Source organism: Lissotriton helveticus, chromosome 11 (assembly GCF_964261635.1).
Source record: "Lissotriton helveticus chromosome 11, aLisHel1.1, whole genome shotgun sequence".
In the NCBI taxonomy this organism is placed as follows: domain Eukaryota; kingdom Metazoa; phylum Chordata; class Amphibia; order Caudata; family Salamandridae; genus Lissotriton; species Lissotriton helveticus.
The window spans coordinates 584,046,222-584,067,993 of NC_136072.1; the positions used below are offsets into that span (position 1 = coordinate 584,046,222).

The 21,772-nt window shown below is 43.8% G+C and overlaps 1 protein-coding gene across 2 annotated transcripts in view; it reads right to left on the bottom strand.

The window, feature by feature from the left end:
* Nucleotides 1–5,610: 5,610 nt before the first annotated feature.
* HR (HR lysine demethylase and nuclear receptor corepressor) overlaps nucleotides 5,611–21,772 on the bottom strand; it is a 418,401-nt gene continuing 402,239 nt past the window's right edge. Inside the window, exon 20 of one of the 2 annotated variants that reach the window (XM_078666365.1) lies at nucleotides 5,611–8,616. In XM_078666365.1, coding sequence (XP_078522491.1) covers nucleotides 8,554–8,616 — 63 coding nt within the window. In that variant the 3' untranslated portion in view covers nucleotides 5,611–8,553. The remainder of the gene's footprint in view (nucleotides 8,617–21,772) is intronic. The other variant, XM_078666366.1, reaches the window with a different exon arrangement.

The window sequence follows — 21,772 nt, forward strand, 5'->3', positions numbered from 1 at the left end:
TGAAACACTCAGGCTCAACCAGAAAGTCACCTCTGTACCAGTTTAAGCACTGTGATGACATGGCTGGAGACAGGGATCTTCATTAGCACTGGCATGTCTGCTGTGTATGTACAATACACTCATTACCTCCACGTCCCTCGTTCTCGTCCCAGTCATTGCAAATTGAGGTGGTTCCGCCTCTCAGACATAAAAAATTAGGAGAATTCTATGTAAGCCCTACCCACCCTCCAGGGTGCAATATAAGGGTAGCTTACCCAGAATCCTCCTGTTTGTTTTTTCCATCTCCTGAGAAGCCTGGAATGAGGACGCAGAGGTAAGGTTGGGGGAGGATAGCTCCCCTGCTGTGGTCACAGAGCCTTCCTCCCCTGCAACGAGGTACTGAATCTTTGTCAGATTCATGTAGCAGGACTTGCAGCGCTGAGTGGTGGTTTCAGTCCAAGATTTCTGCTCTTCTCCCCGGTTTTCTCGAGCGCCAGAGGAGAATCGGGCAGATGTCTTGGATCTTGTTCTTCCTGCACTCAGACGCGACCACTTGGGAGGGCAGTGTTCCTGTCTTGCACATGTGAGGAAGAGCTGTTGACTCTGCGGATGCGTGTACTTTCATTTTCAGTTTGTTTCAGGAAGCGCGCTTATTAGGAAGTATGAAGGGCCTTCCTCATATTCCAACAGTGTTCTATTTGTTTGTGAAGGCATTGTGTTGGAGGTATCTCTTTCATAGACGATTTTCTTCAATTCTGCTGCATGATGGGCAAGCATTCTTCCAAAAAGAGAAATGTGTCCCCTTATAAATTGCTATCTTCCCCTCACTCTGATGGGGAGTCCTATCCTTCCCCCAAAAAACCCAGGCATGGGAAGAGAGGGAAGATGAGAGAATTCTCAGGATTGTGTTGGAGACTTTGCAAGCTTTCATGTAGTCCTCCAAAAAGGAAACTATCAAGTCTAATCTGGGTTGCAATTTACAGTCTGTTTCAGCTGTCTCTTCTGTCAACAATTTCTCCCTTCCTACAGATGAAACAGGCAAATAACTTTCTAAAGAGATGTTGCAAGACGTGTTTCTTTGTGTCCAGGAAAACATGGGTTTTGCTCCAGCCTTCTTCATCACAGGATACAGTGTTTTGGCAATTCAAGAGACCTCTTTCGTCTGGTTTACCTATGCACCAGCATGTTTTGGAGGTGATTAAAAATTACTGGAAACACCCAGAGAGGATCTCTGTCCCTAGATCTATGATGGAACTGTATCCCCTTGAGGGTATGGAGAACATTCTCCTAGACAATGTTCATGTGGATTCAGTGGTTGCCACTCTGGTGGGCAGGTCATTTATTGCAGAGAACATTTTAAAGGACTCTGCTGATAAGAAGGTGGGTTCTTTTCTGAAGAAAGGCCTCACTGGTTCACATATGGCCATTCAAGCTGGGATGTATGGTGCATACAGGGCGCAATCTTTAATTTCCGACTCTAAGTCTCTTTTTCAGGCAATTCAAGATGGATCCGTTTCTTCCAGCTACTGGAATCAATGGAGCGGCAAATAGAATTTCTATCCGACATCTCATTTGATGTGGCTGGAGCTTCAGGTCTAGCCAGTGGATTGTCAATTGCAGCTAGATGTAATTTATATATTTTAAAGACTAGAATACCGATGCTGCTCATAGGTCTCTGTAGTTGAAGACGTCTTTTGAGGGCTCCAAGTTATTTGGAGGAGAGATTGAGAAGAAACTCCATCACCTTTTCAAGGAACAGAAGCACTCTTCATCCCTCAAGAAGGAGACTCCTAAATCCGCCAGATATTCTATTTGCCAGGGATCATGCCTTGACAGAGGGGATACCTACTCTTCTGAAGAAAAGGGCTATTTGTTCAGTTCCAAGGAAGGAGAGAGATCTGGGCATTTACTCAATTGTCTTCCTGGTACGGAAAGTATCGGGAGACTACTGTTTAGTGATAAACCTAAAGAACCTCAACCAATTTATCCCGGACATCAAATTCAAGATGGAGACTTTGCAGAGAATTGTCCCTTTAATTCCACCATGAAGTTTCATGACTACACTCGACCTCATGGATGCCTTTCTTCATATTCCAGTGGCAAAGGATTGGCAATTTGTGAGATCCACAGTGGAAGTCTGGCACTGGCAATTCATGGTCCTTAATTTCAGGATCAACTCAGCCCCCAGAGTTTTTACAAAGATGATGGCTCTGGTGATGGCACACCTACGTTTTATGGAAATCCCAGACTCCCCATATTTTGACGCTGGCTGCTTCTAGATCCTTCTATCCAGGAGATATTCAAGTTTCTGGAGGCCACTATGGAAGTATTGAGCAGGTTAGTTCTTCTGCTCAACATTTGAAAGTGTCAACTGGTATTGTCAAGGGAGATGAAGTTAATAGGGGTCATCTTCAACACAGAGGTGAGGGGAACATTTTCCTTCCAAGGAAAAGAATCTTCCGCCTTCAAAGCCTGATACTGATTCTTCTCTCTTGCTCGAAGATAACATCCAGATTGCCTCAGGATATTCAGGGGCACATGGTAGCTTGTGTCTTCACAGTTCCAAGGACACATCTTCATGTATGCTCCTTCCTGTGGCACCCGCACAGATTTTATTCTCCACTGGTTCACCCCTTGGATCATCTTGTTCCCTTATCCAGTCAGGTGAAACAGGACTTGATGTGGTGAATGAATTCGATCAAGCTCTCAAAAGGCATGTGCATGCATCCACAGCAGCCTATAGTACTCACCACAGATGCAAGCAAAATTGGATGGGGAGCAACAGTCCTAACCCAGACATACCAGCAGAAATTGTCTCTTTTGGAGCAGAGCAAACTATCCAACTGGAGGGAGCTCACAGCAATCCACAGAGCTCTTGAAAGATTCAGGGATCTGATTTTTCAGATGGGTGTTCTAGAAAAGATGGAGAATACCGTCTCTGTAGCTTATATCAAGCATCAGGATAGCACTAGATCAAGGACCTTGAATCTGATTGGTACTGCAATAGGTCTATGGGCAGAGACCAATGTTTTGGGTTTATCATCAATCCACATCAACAGGAAAGATTACATTCACACAGACAATAATTGAAATGCACCAAAGATGTAGCAGCGGACCTTACAGTGCTGCACCTAAAACCCAGTTCCAAAAAGTCTTTTATACGTTTCTGTGCAGCCACCCTCGACGTCAGCTGCTAATTGGCGTCGCTGTGTTATCCAGATCATAGGTACTTTGTTAAGCTCATATGGGGGCGCACAGGAAAGAAGTCCAAAAGAGAGCTGTCAGTTATGAGTATATGAAAAAGTTTTCTTTATTTGATATTATTCCTTCTTTTTAAAAGCAGTCACAATGCAATTTGCAACAGAGTCAGCCAACGCGTTTCACTCCCTACCAAGGAGTTTCTTCAGGGCAGGTAATGTTTAAATTGGTAGCGCGTGCTCAGATCCTCAACAGTTGTAAAGGAAGTTCCTTGCCTCCTTGCTTGAGTCTCCAATTATCCCGTTTGTTCAGTAGTGCTGTATAAAAGTATTTAGATTCCACCTTGCAAATATGGGACAACTTTGTCAGGTTCACTACCTTTGAACCATCAATTATATATGGAAGGAGAAACGAATATGATCCTCTCCGCCAGACTATCAAACATCGGAGCGTGATATTTCACCAATAGGGGAATCCTCATAATCATTCTGTGAGATTCGGCCGAGAGTCACAGATAATTGCAAGGTGGAATCTCCTCCTCAATTGGTTCAGATAGTCCAAAATTCCAGAAGACCCTGCACCTTGAAGGCCTACTTTAGGTATGGGGTCACGTTTGCCACAAGGTGTTCTGTGCATAACCTTTCAGCCCTCTTCTTCTTTTTCCATGGTTTTACAGTTCTTGGTGGACAGGTTTCAGCTTAATCTGTCTCTTTCTACACTTAAATCACAGTGGTTCACGATAAAAGCTTTTAGATAGTTCTCCGAATCTCACAGAGAAATTGACTCCCTAGTTAATAGAGTCTATAGGAGTTTTTCAATCTTAAGACCTGTGGTAAAGTCTTCTCCTTGGGATTCCCCCTACGGTTCTCTGATCACCTCGAGCACATCCTTTTGAGCCTTTAGAGGAAATAGATCTGAAGTTCATTTCATATAAGGTGGTTTTTCTGATTGCATCATTTCTGCTCGTAGGATGGGTGAGCTTACGACCTTGTTCTGTCGACCACCTTTTCTTAAGTTCTTTTATGATGGGGTGATTTTGAGCACACACCCTTCTTTCTTACCTAAGAGGAATTCTTCTTTCCAAAATTATAGTAGGGGATCCTTTCTTCTTTGTTTCCTTCTTATTCCTCCCAGGTAGGAATTTCTCCACATTTGCTGGATGTTAAAATGTCTTTTTTCATTTATCTTAACAGGTCACAGCCTTTCAAGAAGTCAGACCATCTGTTTATAACTTTTGAAAAGAAGAAAGAAAGGCAACGAAGATGACTAAGTAGTAGGACTTAAAGTAATTGGGACATTCACTGCAATCCCACCTCTGTTGTGTGAGCTTTCCTCAGCGGAACAGTGCTTCAAGGTTGGGTGTGAGTGTTTGATTGATTCAGATGCTCCGTCCATCACCACCCCCTTTTGTACAGCTTTTGGCCACCATAAGTGTGGCAGGGTATGCTCAGACGTGAGTCCCTTGCTCACTTTGCCACTGGATTCAAGCAAGCCGGGCTGAAGACGGCTGGAATGCCAGAAACCGGTCCTCGGAAGCTTGTTTCCAGTCCAGGGAAGGCATGGCTTGGCAGTTCGGGCTGGACTGTTCCCATGAGGCACAGGGTCAGACTGATTTGCATATAGCCATGTCTGAACTGGGGTGGCAGAGTGGGCTAAAGAACGGTGATGGATTAAACCCAGATCTTTTGACTGGCTGTGAGTGTTTGATTGATTCAGATGCTCCGTCCATCACCACCCCCTTTTGTACCGCTCAAGGTTGGGGGATGGCACAGAATGTTGGCACTAACAGTGCTCTACCCTCTTACGCCAGTACTGGTTCTGGGTACTTGTCTGTTACAGCCAACCTGCAACTTTCTTGTTCTCTTTGTTGTGTTTAAAACAGATGTAACAATACTTTCTCTGGTCCCGTCTGTTACCAGATCTCTAACTTAAAGAAGAAGGGTACCAGATGGACAATGATAGATAATGCAACCATCCCCCAATATTACAGCAGATAAAACATATCTAGACTATTCTAGCTGTGTAAATTACAACAAACAATTACAGAGCGCCACTTAGTTGTTGAAGAGATGTACATGTATGTGTGTAAGTAGGTATATACGCATGCATGCACGCACACACGCAACACAAACCCCCACATTTGGTAAAGCCCTGTCTGAAGCAAGGTTATTCCATGAAGAAGCACAGCATGCGGAGGCTGCAGCAGTTGTAGGTAGTGACCCTAGATTTTCTGGACCCCAGAGCAAAAGGCAGTAAGAAGCAGGTCCCTTTACCCCAGGACTAAGCTGTCATCACCCAGGATTTACACCTGCTCAGCGGGACACGAAAGACCTACTGCCCAGCAGCAGCCACAGTGCTTCATCCATCTTGGTCTACTACAGCCCTTCATTTCACAACACCACACCCCACAGCAGACATTAAGAACTCTTAAAATTCTGCTACACCCTTACAAAGACTGGTCATTTATTTTATTATTGTGTTCTTTACATAGTCAGTCATCATAGAATTTAATGTGTATTTTAGTAAATAAAAATAGCTTTATTTTCAACTAAAGTTGCAAGTCTCATAATTTATTCTAGCTTATGGAGAAAGTCTGCCAAAGACAGCGGATTTTGAGTAGCTTAGGCCGGAATTGGCTCTTGGGATCAGTGCTAAGAAGACGGTCCCCAGGGCCACTCTGGTAGAAGCCCGAGAACACTGTGCAGCGGCAAATGTTGTACTCTGAGCTGCCCTTTGAACCAGGTTTCTTTTTGTTTTTGGTTGGCAGGCATGGATCATACCATTGCACATGATAAACATACAACTCTAACAGAGGAACTATCATGGCGCGTGTCTTTCTCTCCAACTATGTTGTGTGTTAAGATTTCTTTCAGATGGGCCTGTCTGGATGTCATTGGGTGTCTAGGTATGTGCATGGTTAGGGTTAATTTCATCTTTATCTTTTGTGTATACCTGTTGGCGTGTATGATTGGAGTCGGTTTGTATGTGTGTGGCTGTGTGCATGAGTTTGAGAGGGATTTGAGGCATGTCTGTGCGGGCTGGTATGTCTGCCGGCCACCATGTCTCTGTTGGAGTCTGTTTGGAATGTGTCTTTACATTAGTGCATGTGCGTATGTCTTGTTGAATGGCAGTATGCCCAACTGGATGTATTAGTCTGTGTTTCTGTATCTCTGAAATTGTTTGTGTTTGTCTCTGTGCATGTCACTAATCCAGAGAATCCCACTGACCTATAACACAGTTGGCAATTAAACACAAGCCAGGACCATTGTCGACGGCTTCACCCCACCTGAATAAATAAAAGACTGATATGTCCAGCTGCCACATCTGAATTCTTAAAGTCCACAAGTGCCTAGTGCAAGCGTTATGTCATTATAGTGCACACTAACTGATGCGATACCCCATCATATACGAGCCACTATGAGGTTTTTCCGCATCAAAGGATGTAGCGAAAATGGCCCCCATCGTGGAGACACCAACGCTAGAAAAAATGCCAAACATTACAATGTCATTGGGGGTGAGGACATTTGTCATGTGAATAGGATGAACACTGTCTGTAATGTCATCAATAAGCACCAAGTGTGATCTCATCAGTAGGAGCACCATGTATGATGTCATCAGTGTGAGCACCATGTGTGATATCATCGGTGAAAGCAAAGCACCATTTGTGATGTCACCTGAGAATACAATGTATGATGCTGTCGAAGAGAGTACTACATGTTATGTCATTCAAGGCAGCATCTTGTGTGGTGCCATCAGCCAGGGCGCCTCGCGGAATGTCATCTCAGAGACGCCATCTATGGTGCCATCCAAGACAGCACGATGTCTGATGTCATCAGAAAGGGTACTATGTTAATATGGGGATGAACACGATCAGTACCATGATGATGTTTCCAGTGTGGGCCCATGTGCAATGCCATCAGCATGTGCATGATGTCTGTCATTAAAACCCTGTGATAAGCACCAGGTGTGCTGCCATGGACGAGCCCCTCATGATGTACCAAGACTGATGTCAACAGCAGGGTGACTCCATAGTGTCTGCTAAAAGGGGCTACAGTTGTCGATTGTAACTAGCTATTTTACAAAGTTCACGATTACAGACATTCTCACAGAAAAGCAAACCACAGGACTGGATCTCCCAGAATGGTCTGGAGTGGGTGTGAACAATCCACGCCAGCCGCCTCTGGAGACATGGAGCTTTTTGGTCAAAGTGTGCCTCTACGTTGATTTGAACACCAGACATGATGTCATCACTGTGTGCTCCAAGAGTGATGTCATCAGAGCAGCCATCATGGTGTCATCAGCTTCACCAACTAAAATGCCATCAGTGTTAGCTTAACTGTGATGAGATCAATACTTGCCCAACTATGCAATCAGGGAGTGTGGTACACAAGTTGTCATCACTTTAAGCACCAAGCATGAAATTATCAGAACTAAAATGACATCAAGGAGGCCAACTACAATGTGACAGCAGCAAGCATGGTCTCATCAGAGAGAGAGAGAAATACAGCAGCAAATACGCTATCAGTATGAACTCAAACATGATGTTATCAGCAGGTCCACAACAATGATGCCATCAGTATGAGCCGAAACAGGATGTCATTAGCACAACTATGATGTCATCAGCATGTACTCAACTACCAACTATGATGTCAACAGTATGCGCATTAAACATAAGGCCATCATACAAAGGCAAACAGGATGACTTCTTTACAAACTGTGAGATTGATGCAGCTGCAGAGTACACAAGTGGGCCAACATCACCTGGTCTTTATTCCAGGGATGGGCCAAGTCTTTTGTTGCGATACAGCGACAGTTGAGCCCAGTTTAGACTAAGCTCAGTTTTTAGGAGTGCAAATGTATAGTCAGCATAGGCATTGTCTTCAGCTTGCCCAGGGCGAATCAGTTAACCAGTCTCCATAAATGCAGCAGGGAGACTTTTGCCACTGAAGTGCCCTCGCCACGTACTGTCTGAGTTGTGCGATTCCCTTTCCATTTGTCCTGAATGCTGGACAGTGGGATCTCAGTCCTTCCAGGAGAATTGTTCTTTGAGGGAAGTATCATTTTCCTTGGTGCAGAATAGTTGGGCCACAGTTTGTGCCAATTCCGAGGGTGCTCTTATCGTCACCAATAAGTCAGCAAGGCAGCAAAGGGACGTCTCCTTACCTTTGCCTAACTGGCCATTGAACTCTTGACTTTGCCAGCTCTAGAACCACACTGCTGTGCCCAGAGAACACACAGGACACTCACTAAGGAAGGGGTTTCTGGATCTTGTCTGGTTCCCAGCTTCCGCCATGCCCCTCCCAGGCATGTGCACAGTCACGTCCTTTTTCCTGGGTTCCTTGTCCTCTGAGTGACACTCTGACTCTCGAGTCTCCTTCAGTTGTAAGTCTGCAGGATTTCCACAGCTTCTTTCACAGCACCAAACATTGCACCTTCAACCTGGAAAGCAAGAGCAAACCTGGTTAAAACAGTGTGTTTTGTTCTGTCCCTAATTTGGGGAAGTTGTCACAGGCTGACCTGATGTGAAAGAAGAAGAGCCAGTCGGCAATGTATGGTGCATAGTGATGCAAAGTGCAATCAAGGGTGTTGTGTATTTCAATGTGTTCTGTGGGGCAATATCTGGTATGACACATAATGCTGTCTGCCTGTACATGGACCTATGCATATGCGTGTAGTACTGTAAAAGTTGCTCCTTTCTGGCTCTTGCTTGTTACTCCATTTCGTTATTTTTGCCTCTCCTATTTTCCTTTGAAAATTAGCACATGGAGGCTGAGTCCCCTGATTTTCTATATCTGGTGTTTGCTTCCCTGCTGTTCTCCATTTGGGCTAGATCTGCAGACGGCATGGTACCATCTCCGATTCAGAAGACACAAGATAGGTCAGTATAGGAATGGATCCTGCATGATAAGAAAATTAGTCCTTAAAGAAGACCTCGAACAGTGGAAACCTACAATGTGACAACATTCTTGCCCCTATGACCAATGGAGAGACTCCTGGGGCATCATTTGTGAAAAGTGTTGGATCGCTGTGTGAAAACAGCGATGCAACACTTTTCAGTGCACCCACCTTGGATGCGCTGTATGTACTGTAGGGTGCTACATGTCGCAAGGATTTAATGATACATCAGTATTCCTGACGTATCTGTTGGCACAAAAGTGGCGCATTGCTAGGGTGTGTCTGAAAACAGACTCAACTCCAGCAATGTGTCCTTGCACATGGGGCAAGCCCCATGTGAAAGGGCCTGCATCACTTTTAGATTTCACTGCACCACTACTACGAGCCTTTTTAGTGGGGGAACGCCCACCCTGCATACATTATACCTGATGCAGGTATAATGTAGTGCAGGATTTTACATGGTAGTAGTAGATATATAACACATGGGAATGATTCAGTTTAGGGGAACAGAGGCCGGAATCAATAACTAGTAATTTTATAAACAACAATACCTCTGACACCATGAATTACGCTCTTTCGTGTTGCCACAATAGTCCCCTTTATTGACTTTGGGCTTTAAACGTATGTTTTTTTCCAGTATTTCACATATTGAGAATATCCTTCATTTCAAAAATATATTCACCTCTCCTTAATCCATATCTGTACACAACATATATATACACACAAAACATTCATTTGTACAACATATATGCACTTAAATCATTTCTTGATGCAATTTGGAGTAATCATACTCGAGATAAGTTCATCATAATTGAACATTTCCATATCTCCAATGGATTACGAATTCAAGATAGACTACTTTTCTCGTATTTGTCCTACATACATACATAGTGACGCATCTGCCTAGATGTGTCACTCTATAAATAGGGCCCAGTGCAGCGCAAATTTTATGCCATTGCAGCGTCACAAAAAGTGATGCAACGTAAAGGGCTCATAAATAAGGCCCGTAATACTTTCCTCAATTCACTCACTCCTCCCACTCTTGCCCCGTTAACGCTAACCGGGAAAGTGTGCCAGAAAATGTGGTAGAACAGGATCCAGTCTGCAACGGTGCCACATGTAACACCTTTCTTAAAATGCGGTCTCCTTTCAATAGGTGTTGTCCATAGAAAGTGGAGCCTGTGAATTTATGAGGTTTGAAACCCAGGGACATTTCAACATTGAGCTTCCCAACTTGGCAATTCAATCAATATATAGGATCCCCAAAGTGGCTCTTGTTCTTAGTGTCCTGTCTGGTGTGATTGCTTAAGAAAAGTTGCGTAAAAAATATGAGTGGTCTCAGACTTGCAGTCTGCGTTTTGAAAAAAAAGCGGAGTACCCTAACTTTCAGGCTGTTTTGAATTAATAAAACACGTGTAGATAAAAAAGCCTGAAGGGGGCGCCATGGCCACCCTTACCCTTGGATGGAAATAACCGATCCATTGCACATTTTAAAAAGGTATAAATAGGTTCACAAAAGCTTTTCTGAGTATAAGAAGTAGAACTACATGAGTACCCTTTGACTTACTCATGTTCGCAATTCACAAACATGCGTTTGTGAGTTGGCCCACATGTTGGCCCACATGTCCAGCTCCCGATTAGCAATAAAGTAGAAGGCAGAGTCCTGTTTGTCTGAACTAGTTGTATATAACTATTTCCTGAACATTTCCGTTTTATGCCCAATCTAAATGTTTTAGGGTCAATTCACAAGGACATGGAAGAGTATGTAGGAGTACTACAAGAGCATGGAGTTAGGTTAGCCAAAATAACTTTGTGATTAGGACCACAAGTGTTTGGCAGCATCTTAGAGTTTTGAAGCATATTGTTAGACTGACTTAAAGACTACAAGGCATCAATTGCAGCACACCAAAAAACAAGCTTAACCTTAGTGGCAGGGGTGTGGCTGGGTCAGTAAGATTGGGGGGTGTTATCTTGAGATTTTCCAACAATCAGGTTTGCATATAGGGGCTCATTTACAAGCGCCACGTAAGGCCACTTTGTGTGGCTTTTTGCGCGTAGATATGGAGTAAGGCAACGCAAAGCCAGTCGCTGCGTTGCCTCATACTGCACAATGGAGAAGAGTGCCATGGGCGTTACAGTGGGTGTTGACACATTCCCAGATTTACAACAAGCAGTAAACCAGGGAATGCGTCAAAAGCCTACACCTCCCCAGGGGTGAAATGGGGGTGAGGGGCCCAACGTGGAGAAATAGCATTATTTCTCCACATTTTTTCATCTTTCTGTGTGAGCTGCATTCATCCATACAGTGCAGACACCCTTGCACCATAGTGCAAGGATGCCTGCGTTGGCGCATGGCAGCCAATTGAGCGCCAGTGCAGGGAAAGAGTACAGGAATGCACCCCATGTGATAGATATGGCTCATTCCTGTCCTTTTCTTTTTCCATATGGCAGCGCAGCACGAAAGCTTGCAGCGCTGCCCTGCGGCAAAATATTGCAAATGATGCCCATAATGTTTAAATACAAGCAGGGTGTATGAGAATGGCCTAAGGGGCAGTGGAAAGGGAGAGGAATGCAGATTGGTAGGAGTACAAAGATAGAAACACAATATTTGGTTAATTTGTACATTTTCTCAAAACAGAGAGGAAGAGAGTGTGTGTGCATTTTTGTCTGTGTGTATGTAAACATCCCTGGCGAAATCCAACTGACATCTCACAATACCTGACTGAAAGCAAACTGCACCAAACTATTTATCAAATAACACATTTATTAGGGTGTAACACCACAAACAGCCCCCCCCCGAAGCTTCTCTCCTGCTTAGCTGCCACCAACAGTCTTCGATGAGCCCCCGTTCCGATCTCTTACCTGGCAAATACCATTAAACAACTTCATAAATGCATATAAAATAAACAGAAATACTTGTATTGCTCAACATAAATTAATGACAGACAGAAATCCTTGTAAGTAGGTGGTATTCTTCTCTCTCTGAGAGAACAAACAGCCCTTCGATTTGAGCCTGGTACACCTTCTGGCCCACTATTTCCTTCTCTACCAAACTCATTAGAGGATTTTGTCGACCAGCACCAGTATCTACTGTTTCTTCCTAACCCTGTCCATGCCACCCACCCCACCTGCTTTCTTGCCTCCTATAGGCAACAACGCACTATTCAAACACCCAGGGCCAGAAAATGTATCTTCAGGACCATCATCCTTAATGAAACCTCCACATTTTACCACCTGAGACAGGGGCATATTTACAAGGAGCTCGCGCTGCTACTGCATCACTTTTTTTGACTCAGCGGCGATGCACTCCTTGCTCCATTTTTACAAAGTGACGCATTAGGCCCAAGATGTCACTTTTCTCAGTCCTGCATTTTTCTCCTGCGCCACAACCTACTGCGTCAGGTTATGTTAATCATATGCAAGGTAGGTATTCCCCCATAAGATCCAATGCAGAATTAATGCATGCTTATTCACAAGTATTGTGCAGAGTCAAAAATGCAACTAAATCCTTGAGTATCGACAAACTAGGTGTACAAATGATGCATCGGCATTGGTACATATTCAGAACATACCACAGTACTTTGGCAAGCTCAACTATGCCGTGGAGCTACTCATACTGCAGCACGGAGCAGGAAGAAGACGACAATGACCCCCCCACTACTAACACCACCTCCACTATCACTACGGAGGCAGCACAGGAGAAGGGAACGGACATACCGACAGAACATTTACTCCATTAAACTCAGGGAGGTTGACGCCATCATCCATTACGGGCTCAGGAGAAAGTGCATTGTCCTGCTCCTGCACCATGGCTGCAGACAACATCCCAGAGGTACACCAACAACTTTCTGCTGGCAGTAGTACACATGCTGGCGTCTGGTTCATTCTAACCCACCACAGCCAAAGTAGATGGAATATCTCAGCCATTCTTTTCAGCATTCCTACCCTCTGGCCTGGATGCCATCATAAGCCTCACACCCCAGTACCTCATGTTCCCCAACACAACACAGAAATAACTGGAAAACAAGCAAAGCTTCTATGCCATTGCTGGATTCCCACATGTGTTGGGGACAATGGACTGCACTCATGTGCAACTTGTGCCTCCTGCGCCTACATCCCACCTGTACCGTTTAATAGGAAGCACGCATATTCCATCACCATGCGGCAATAGTGGACCACATAGGGCTGTTCATCAATGTGCTGGCAAAGTACCTTGTAAGTGCTCATGATGCATACATCTTCAGACATTGCATCATAAATGAGCGCTTCCAGAATGGGACATATGGGACATATGGGAATGGCCTACTGGATGGTAAGGACATGTCAAGCACATGACTGACCTCATGATAGTAAATTATGTAGGATAAAATAGCCACATTTGTGTTGGGTGAATAAGACAGTGTATATGTAGCAGGTGTGGGCCTCGTACTTGTACCATACTACATGACACAGGTGCAAAATAACCCTCCAAGTTACATATTTTAAGAACCTTTAAGCCAATGTGGGCCTCATGTATAAGAGGCCTGTGTTGCTGGAGCGTACATTTAAATGATGCTCTGGTGGAGCAGTTCTCTCAATCATCTCCACGATGCAACGCATAGTCACGCTGTTTGCCCTTGCATGGCCTTATGGATATGGACTAATGCAAGGCAGTGCACAGGGCTGCGTTCCCTAACTCTAAGTCAAGGATGTGTTCGAAGGATTTTGCATATTCTCAGAATTACAAGGACCTGGGAAACAGGAAATGTATCAAAAATATGTGTAACAAGGAGAAATAACTTAATTTATCCTTGTTATTTACTCCTATGTGTGCTGCATTAAGCAGAACATATACAAAGAGGGAAGAAAGCTCCGTTGTTTGTTTTTGTGCATGAAGATGTCCCTTACTGCATAAAAACAATTGAGCCCACAATGCAGACACACCTGCACCATGGTGCAATGTTGCATTGTTTTGGCGCTAGTCACACATCCGTGATCTTGTGCATGCAGAAGGAACACCAGTGCGCCAGTTTGTCATGAATATGGCACATTCCTGCACAGATTGTGCAGAACGCAGATGGAAGGCTGATTAAACATATTCCTTTCAGACATCATATCTCTCTGCATCTGTGCAGTCTGCACTGGTTGCCTGTGGCAACCAGGATTGAATTTAAAGCCCTGACATTGGCCTATCGGACACTGCAGGGTAAGTGCCCAAATTATCTTAAATTAAGATTTCCCCATTATAGGCAGGTACGGTCTCTGCGCTCGAATACTCTGAACTTGCTCTCTGTCCCCCGATTCGCTAAGTCTCGTATCAGGGGTAGAGCTTTTTCGGCGAGAACTGCAAAATTGTGGAATGCCCTTCCACTTTTTATTCGTATTGCAATTTCTGAGCCCGTCTTCAGGAAACAGGTAAAGACATGACTTTTTAATCAGTAGTCTGTTTTGTATGCTGCCTTGTTAAGACTCAGTTTATCGTGATGCTTACAAAGCGCCGGGACACCTCCTTGTGAGGTAGCTGTTTGCACTATATAAACTTCAGTATTATTATTATTATTATTATTATTATTTTCTTTTGATACAGGGCAGCACAACTAAGTGACTCCCTGTGCTGGCCTGGGGGAAACAGCCTGTAAATGAGGCCCTATGTGTGTTTCCAAATGGTGGAAAGATTCTGAGCAATGCAACACTATGTGACATGTAGTGTTATAATGTTGTTTTGAATGAAGGGTCTCCATTTCTGTTGTTTGTGTGTCCCCACAGGTAACCCACATGGTCATGAGGCATGCCATGTATCCAATACCTGTGAACATGAAAAATTAAAAATGTTACACACATTTGGCCCTCCCCAGGTCATGTGCACCATAATAATTACAATAGTCATATATACACACGTGCCATAGCAAGGTGTGCTCAATTGTGTGCCACACAAGCCTACTCTATCAGTCCTTCAAGGGTACTGACTGTGCAGCAAGGTACATCCTCATGTACAAAGTACAGCTCACAAAACACATAGCCACACATCCACCATACATACGTGCCTGTCTTGCTGCAATGCTGCCCATTGTCTGCCAGTGCAGGCTCCAAACCCAGGACACTGCATCATTGTGACAAATATGAAATATATCATACACTGTCCTCAATCAGTGAGGCAGTACAGTTCTGAGAGTTTACCAGTTGCACTGTACAGCGCAAGACTCCCACATATCTTTCCCCTTGTGTACTGTCAACATAGTGAACAGAGTGCACTGCCATGTGTTGAATATCTTGCCCCACAATGACATTCACTCACTAATCTCTCAATGGAAGTAGCCAATGAACAACAGCATCTACTACTGTCACATCTAAAGATGTGTCAATGAATGAGACATTATCATCTGCCCTGCCTAAATTTGGTAAAGTTTGACATGTATTACTTCAGAAATGCCAATGGTAGTCCCAACAAACATACAAGAGGAGTGTGAGAGAAGTCTCACCTCAATGGCTAACTTATTCTCCTACTAGGAAAGACTAACCATGTTCATGCGCTGGGACATAGCTGGGTGCACTGCACAACATGACCCTTTTTGTCCACATTGCCCCTTGTTAATATTTACCTTGTAGCTGTGGTTGTTACTCGTGTGCTGCACTGTCGTATCCTGGGACACCAACCTCCAACTCATCTGGGATGACAGTTGCCACCCACTCTTCCATGGCATCCAGCTCCTCCCGCTTATAATCATGCCAGTGCTTCTTGCAGTCGGTGACAGTCCTCTTCGCTTGCCCCACACAGGTAATTTTCTCTACGATGGACTGCCAAATGGCCTCTTCCCTCCCTAGTGGAAATTTGGAGGTGGCAAACAGCTGATGTTGGTGCTGTGTCACCTCCGTGATCAACATATCATTCTCCTCCTCACTGAAGTTGAACTTTCTGTTTCTCTTCCTCTTTCCCTGGGATTCTACCTTGATATCCTGGCTGGTCCTGGGTGGTTGTTCTTGCTTCTGCATCCTGCTCTCTACTCCATGTCTGACTTCTGTGAAGTGTGCTGGTGTTTTTCCCTAATGCGTCAGTTTGTTTGACTTTTTTGACGCATTCCGCAATCAAAAGTGACATAGGGCCGATTTGCGTCACTTTACAACCCATAAATCAGCCCTGCATCACTTTTCCCTACGGCATGGCGCTCACGGAGACGTAATTTTTTATGACGCGCAGATCCTTACGACATGGTGTGCCGTAATGTAAATATGATGCATCCATGGTGTAGGATTTTGTAATACCAAGGCGCAAGTTGTTTTGACATATTGCTGACAATGCAGCAACGTGTCACCCTTATGGAATTCCCTAATATCTCATTGACCATGATAAGTTCTGGCCATGCTTGTTTAGCCTTGCTGATTGTCCTTGTAAATTATTTTCCCGGATTGTGACTGTCCTCAATAATGACCTTGAAGTCACATGGAACTTCAGTCTTCCTTCTATTCTTGTAGATTTTATTCTTGAAAAATCTTCAACTTCAATATGTGTGACTTATTGACACTTCATAGCCTTTTGACACTTCATAGGCTATGAAGTGTCAAAAGGCTATGAAGTGCCAATAAGTCACACATATTGAAGTTGAAGATTTTTCAAGAATAAAATCTACAAGAATAGATGAAGACTGGACTTCTTTTTACACAAAGAGTGGTGCTCAGGACATTGTTTTCTTGCTTGTATATAAGGATCAGATTTCTGGTCCTTATTGTAGGGACAAAAGTGGCTGTCCCTGTCCTTTTGAGCACACTACACTGATCATTGAGAAAGATCTGGGATTATTATAACTTTATTGTGCGCAGGAGAGCCTTGCCATTGTTCTTTGTTTTTTTTGTCACATGGAACTTGCTGTGTTCTTGATAACGTCTTGCCACATGCCTCATGAAGGACGTATCGTCAAAAACCCTGTCATTGTTCCTCCTCTTCATCCACAGAGGGCTCGATTGAATGGCACTCTAAATTCTAAATAACACAGCAAACCTTCCCTCCCGAAAACAATTTCCAGGAACCCATTCACAGGAGATGTCATAATATTTGCAGGAAAGTGCCCCTGTTGACATGGTTACCTCCCACTTTTTGCCCGTTATCTGGTGCAATTTTGACTGAAAGCATGCTGGGTTCCTGCTAACCAGGTCCGCAGCACCAGTGATATTTCCTTAAACTGTACGATTATTCCACAATTGGCAAACCTTTAAGATCCCTTGTAAGCCCCAAGTAAGTGGTACTCCTGGTACCTAGGGCATTTGACCTAAAGTGTGTCCTAAGGGCTGCAGCACAAATTGTGCCACCCTAAGGGACTCCTCACCAAGCTCATGCCAACTGCCATTGCAGCTTGCGTCTCTTGATGCAGAGAAAACTGAAGAGTCGACATAGCACACATCCCTGTGTGCTATGCCTGCCATCATTACATGTGGTATAGGTAAGTCGCCCCTATGGCAAGCCTTACAGCCCTAAGACAGGGTGCACTATACCCATGTGAGGGCCTATCTGCGAGAGTGGATATGTCCTGGTGATATTTAAGTTCACCCTTAGATATTACCAGTGCACAGGGAAGCCATAACAAACACATGAGCTGGAGAGTCATCATTACGAGTTCCCAAGCTACATGATGGCTTCACTGTACCCCAAGGTGTTTGGTACCAAACACCTTGTCTTAATTACCCAGCATTGATGCCATTGCTGTATGTGTTGATAAATGCATATAGAGGGCACCTTAGAGGTGGCCCTTGAAAACATACCAACTACTAGTCAGCCACCATAGACAGGTTTCTGACCTCCTGAGATGGGAGCTTTTGCTCTCGGAGGACAGGAACAAAGCCTACTCTGAGCAGAGGTGTTCACACCTCCAAGCAGGAGGGGCATTCCAGGTTGGAAAGCTTCAAAGGCCTGTCACCATTGTTATGCAACCTGGGCCTCTCCAGATAGTGGGGTTGTCTCCCATGTCCTGATGCCACTTTTTGGTGGCAAAACAGGCGGAACGTTTGTTAGATTAGAAGGTGTTCCCACATTCAGCCAGCACCACCCCGACATCGGGCCAGCTGATGCGGACCCCACTTTTCAGATTCCTCCATATTGGTTTGGGTGGAATTAGCATTCTAGGTCAGGGTTATGCCCACTTCCTACAGGAAGTTGCCATATAGATGGTGTAGACACCCTAAAGGTAGGTAATCCATTGGCTACTACCTGTCACTCCCCATAATGCCCCTAAATTGAGTATTTAGGTGGCACTCCTGAACCCAAGAAGTGTGATTCAAAGGACGAAGAAGAGTCACTGCCTGGTGAGAACTGAAGCAGAACTTTGGACTTTGGCGAGAAACCCTGCCTGTTCTCAGCCCTCTCTCGACAATTGCGACAGAGTGACTAATCCTGCGAGCTGGAGAACTACCAAAGCCTTGGGTAGCCTGCCAGCACTTCCACAAACACCAAAAGTCTCCCTTGGAGTAGAGAAGCTACTCCCCTGCAGTCCGCAGGCACTGACATTGTCCGCAGGCACTGACAAGCAGAGTCTAGTCCACCTCCTTGCAGTTCCTTTGCCTGACCGGTGCTGCAGACGACCAAGAGAAGGTACTCATGCTCTGGAAGGTCAGATCTGTCTCCCTACCAAGTGTGAATACAGTAGGACCAACTGGATCTGTGCCATACTAACCCCCGGGGTACTGGACACACTACACCAAACACCGACCATGCGTGCCCAGACCAGATTCTCACCGCACCAGTACCAAGCAGCCATCAAGGGACATCAGCATCAATGAGACCCATTTGGAGAGTGGCCCAGCTATTTTGATTTTGACCCTGCCAGCTGTTTGTTCCTGGCTGCGAGGTGCATTCTGCCCCCCCAGCCTAGCCGAACATACCTCTTTGCTCCCAGGCCCCCCGTGCCGGGTCCCAATGAACCAGCTGTGCACCTGTGCTCCAAAGCCCTTGTGACCTTAGCCCCCATTTGGGAGCCCTTGGACTTGCCTGCAAGTCCCCCTGTGCAGCCTCTTTTCAGGCACCCCCCTTCTCCGTAGCGCTCCAGCTACCAGTCTCACCAGCACCCTGCTCCTGGTAGAACCTGGTTGGTTCCCGAAGAACTGCTAGTAGTACTTTGGACCTTGGCCCACTATAACTCCAAACCCTGGAGGTGAACCCCTGAAACCGACTGTACCTACATGTATGCATCTTCTCCCAAAGGATTGCATTCTGCGTAAGAGCGCACAGGTTTAGTCGCTTTACTAGCTAGTGCATATTTTTATCGAAAATTGTACTTACCTTGAAACAAAGTTCTTGAGTTCGAAATATATATATATAAAAAAGAAGTGTTGTTTTTACAATTTGGTCTTGGATTTATTCTTTAAAGAGTGTGCATGCCATTTATTTCCTCTGCGACTACAAATGCTCAACACTACACTCTGATATGCCTAACTGCTTGCCCACATTACTACAAAAGAGAGCATTAGTATTATCTACTTTAGCCTCTGTAAACCAATTGGGGACTCACTAGACTCTCTGCATAGTGTACTTCCTTTTAGTTAACTATTAAGAGAGCCAACTTCCTACAATAATCATCACAATTGCCATTTAGAAGATAGTCTCTAAAACTGACAGCTTAAGTCTGTTTCTCTGAAATCACGGTAAACAGAGTCATTATATGACTTGCTACTTTTCACAATGAAGCTGGACATATCTTCACTGCCATCATGTCAGGAGTCCCAAGTTACCTCTCAGAACTTCAGCACTCCTATTACACTTCTCACAATGCAATATACACCTCTGAATATTATTGTCTCCAGGTCTCCCCCACAAATGCTCTCTTGTCTTTCTATTATTCCACAACCCCTAAATGCCTATCATGTGCTAACTCCCTCCCCTTATTCTGGAGTTATACAAAAGGCTCTACAGATAACATAGTTCAAGTGCAAGAAGGACCTTCTTCAGCATTAGCTACAAGAAAAGGATCTCCCAGCACGCTGTATCACTCAAGTTGAAACAAACAAGCTCACTACGACAGCCAACACTCCTTCTGGCAAGGACACTATCTGCTGTAAACAATATTAAGCACATGCCATTTCTCCCTGAAGGGACTTTAACAGCAGAATCAAAAATGAATTACAATTTGGAACAAGCTAAATGCATTAAAACTGGAAACACATCCCCAATAATAACAAATTTGTTAACTCCATCTGACACCATCACAAATACTGTTACCATATCTGTTCATAGTAAAGATATAACACATACGCAAAATGAACTCAGTCTGGAACCTGCATATAGAGACGTAATCCCCACTTATAGATCGGAATGTTCTCATGATATCTTAAACCGCCAGAACATCTTGAAAGTATTAAAACCATTCCCGGAGCTAGAAAGTCTAGATTCAAATCACTTGAGTAGCTTTCGGTTTATTAAGGATCAAAATTCAGAAGGTGAAATTACCTGAACACTCCATACAGATGCTATTCCTTTAAAAATATTGACCAGACGTACTGGCTTCACCAATCTCATTAAAAGTAGTGAGACTAAAATATCCAAATATCTTAAGACTCTTAGACCAGAAGGAAGATTTTAATCAATCCCTTCGACCAGTGAATACAGCAAATCGCTTTAAAGGTCCTACAGACCCTAATACTTTTGGAAATCTGCTCATTATTTATATACATTATTAATAAATAATAATCGTTAATCGTTATTTATTTATTTATTTATGTGCTTCTATAGCGCCTGAATAAACCCCCAAAGGGGTATCTCCACGCTTTGCCATCCCGGAGAAACCTGCTGCTGTGCCCGGACAGTACCAGTGGACAGTGGGGAATAAAATTAAATGCTAGAGAAAAGGTAGCATGTAATGTGACAGTCAACCCCAACTCTGAAGAACATAGCAATCTGAGCCTAATTTCACCAGAACATGCCTAGTACTTGAAAAAAAATTAAATATCAGAGTGGATGAACTTCTGATGTGGTCCTGTAATATCGCTGGTATAGAACAACACATTAATTCAAGCAGCAAAAATGTAATCACTTTTTTTTAACTGATATCACTTATTTACCTTCAAGAAATCTGGAAAACCGAACCGCACACCCTAGCAGTGGGCTATCAAGTTTAATAAAAAACAACTTCAGAATAGAAAGCTTTAGAATACAAAGAAGATTACATGCTCATACTCCTTTTGAGAATCAGGAACCAAATCCAATTATTGCTAGTAAATGTTTACTTTTCTCCTAAGTTAATTAAAAATAAAGATACATTTGAAGCCACCTTCAATGAGTTAGAGAATATTTTGGAACAATACGCTAACGTATTATAATAATAACAGGTGGCTTTAATGATAATTTACTTTAGCAGTCTTAGGAGAATTCACCAGCTGAGGATTCACCTGAAATAGCCTATCCACCGTTAACCCCTGACTATGTGAACAAAAAGGTAACAAACAACAGATCTATGAACAACTTATTACATGAATTAGGCAATTACTCATTGACTGGTATGGATATATGACGTTACAACGCGGACTTTTACCACGCAGACCATTACCACGCATTTTTTACAACGCAGGACCCTTTACCACGCATACCATTACAACGCTGGTATTTACAACGCAGGTACTATTACAACGCATACCATTACAACGTAAGTATAGGTAAGTAAATAATATGGTAAAATAATTATTAATAATATTTTTTTAAATTAATAAATTATTATTTTAATATTTAATATTTTAATTATTTATG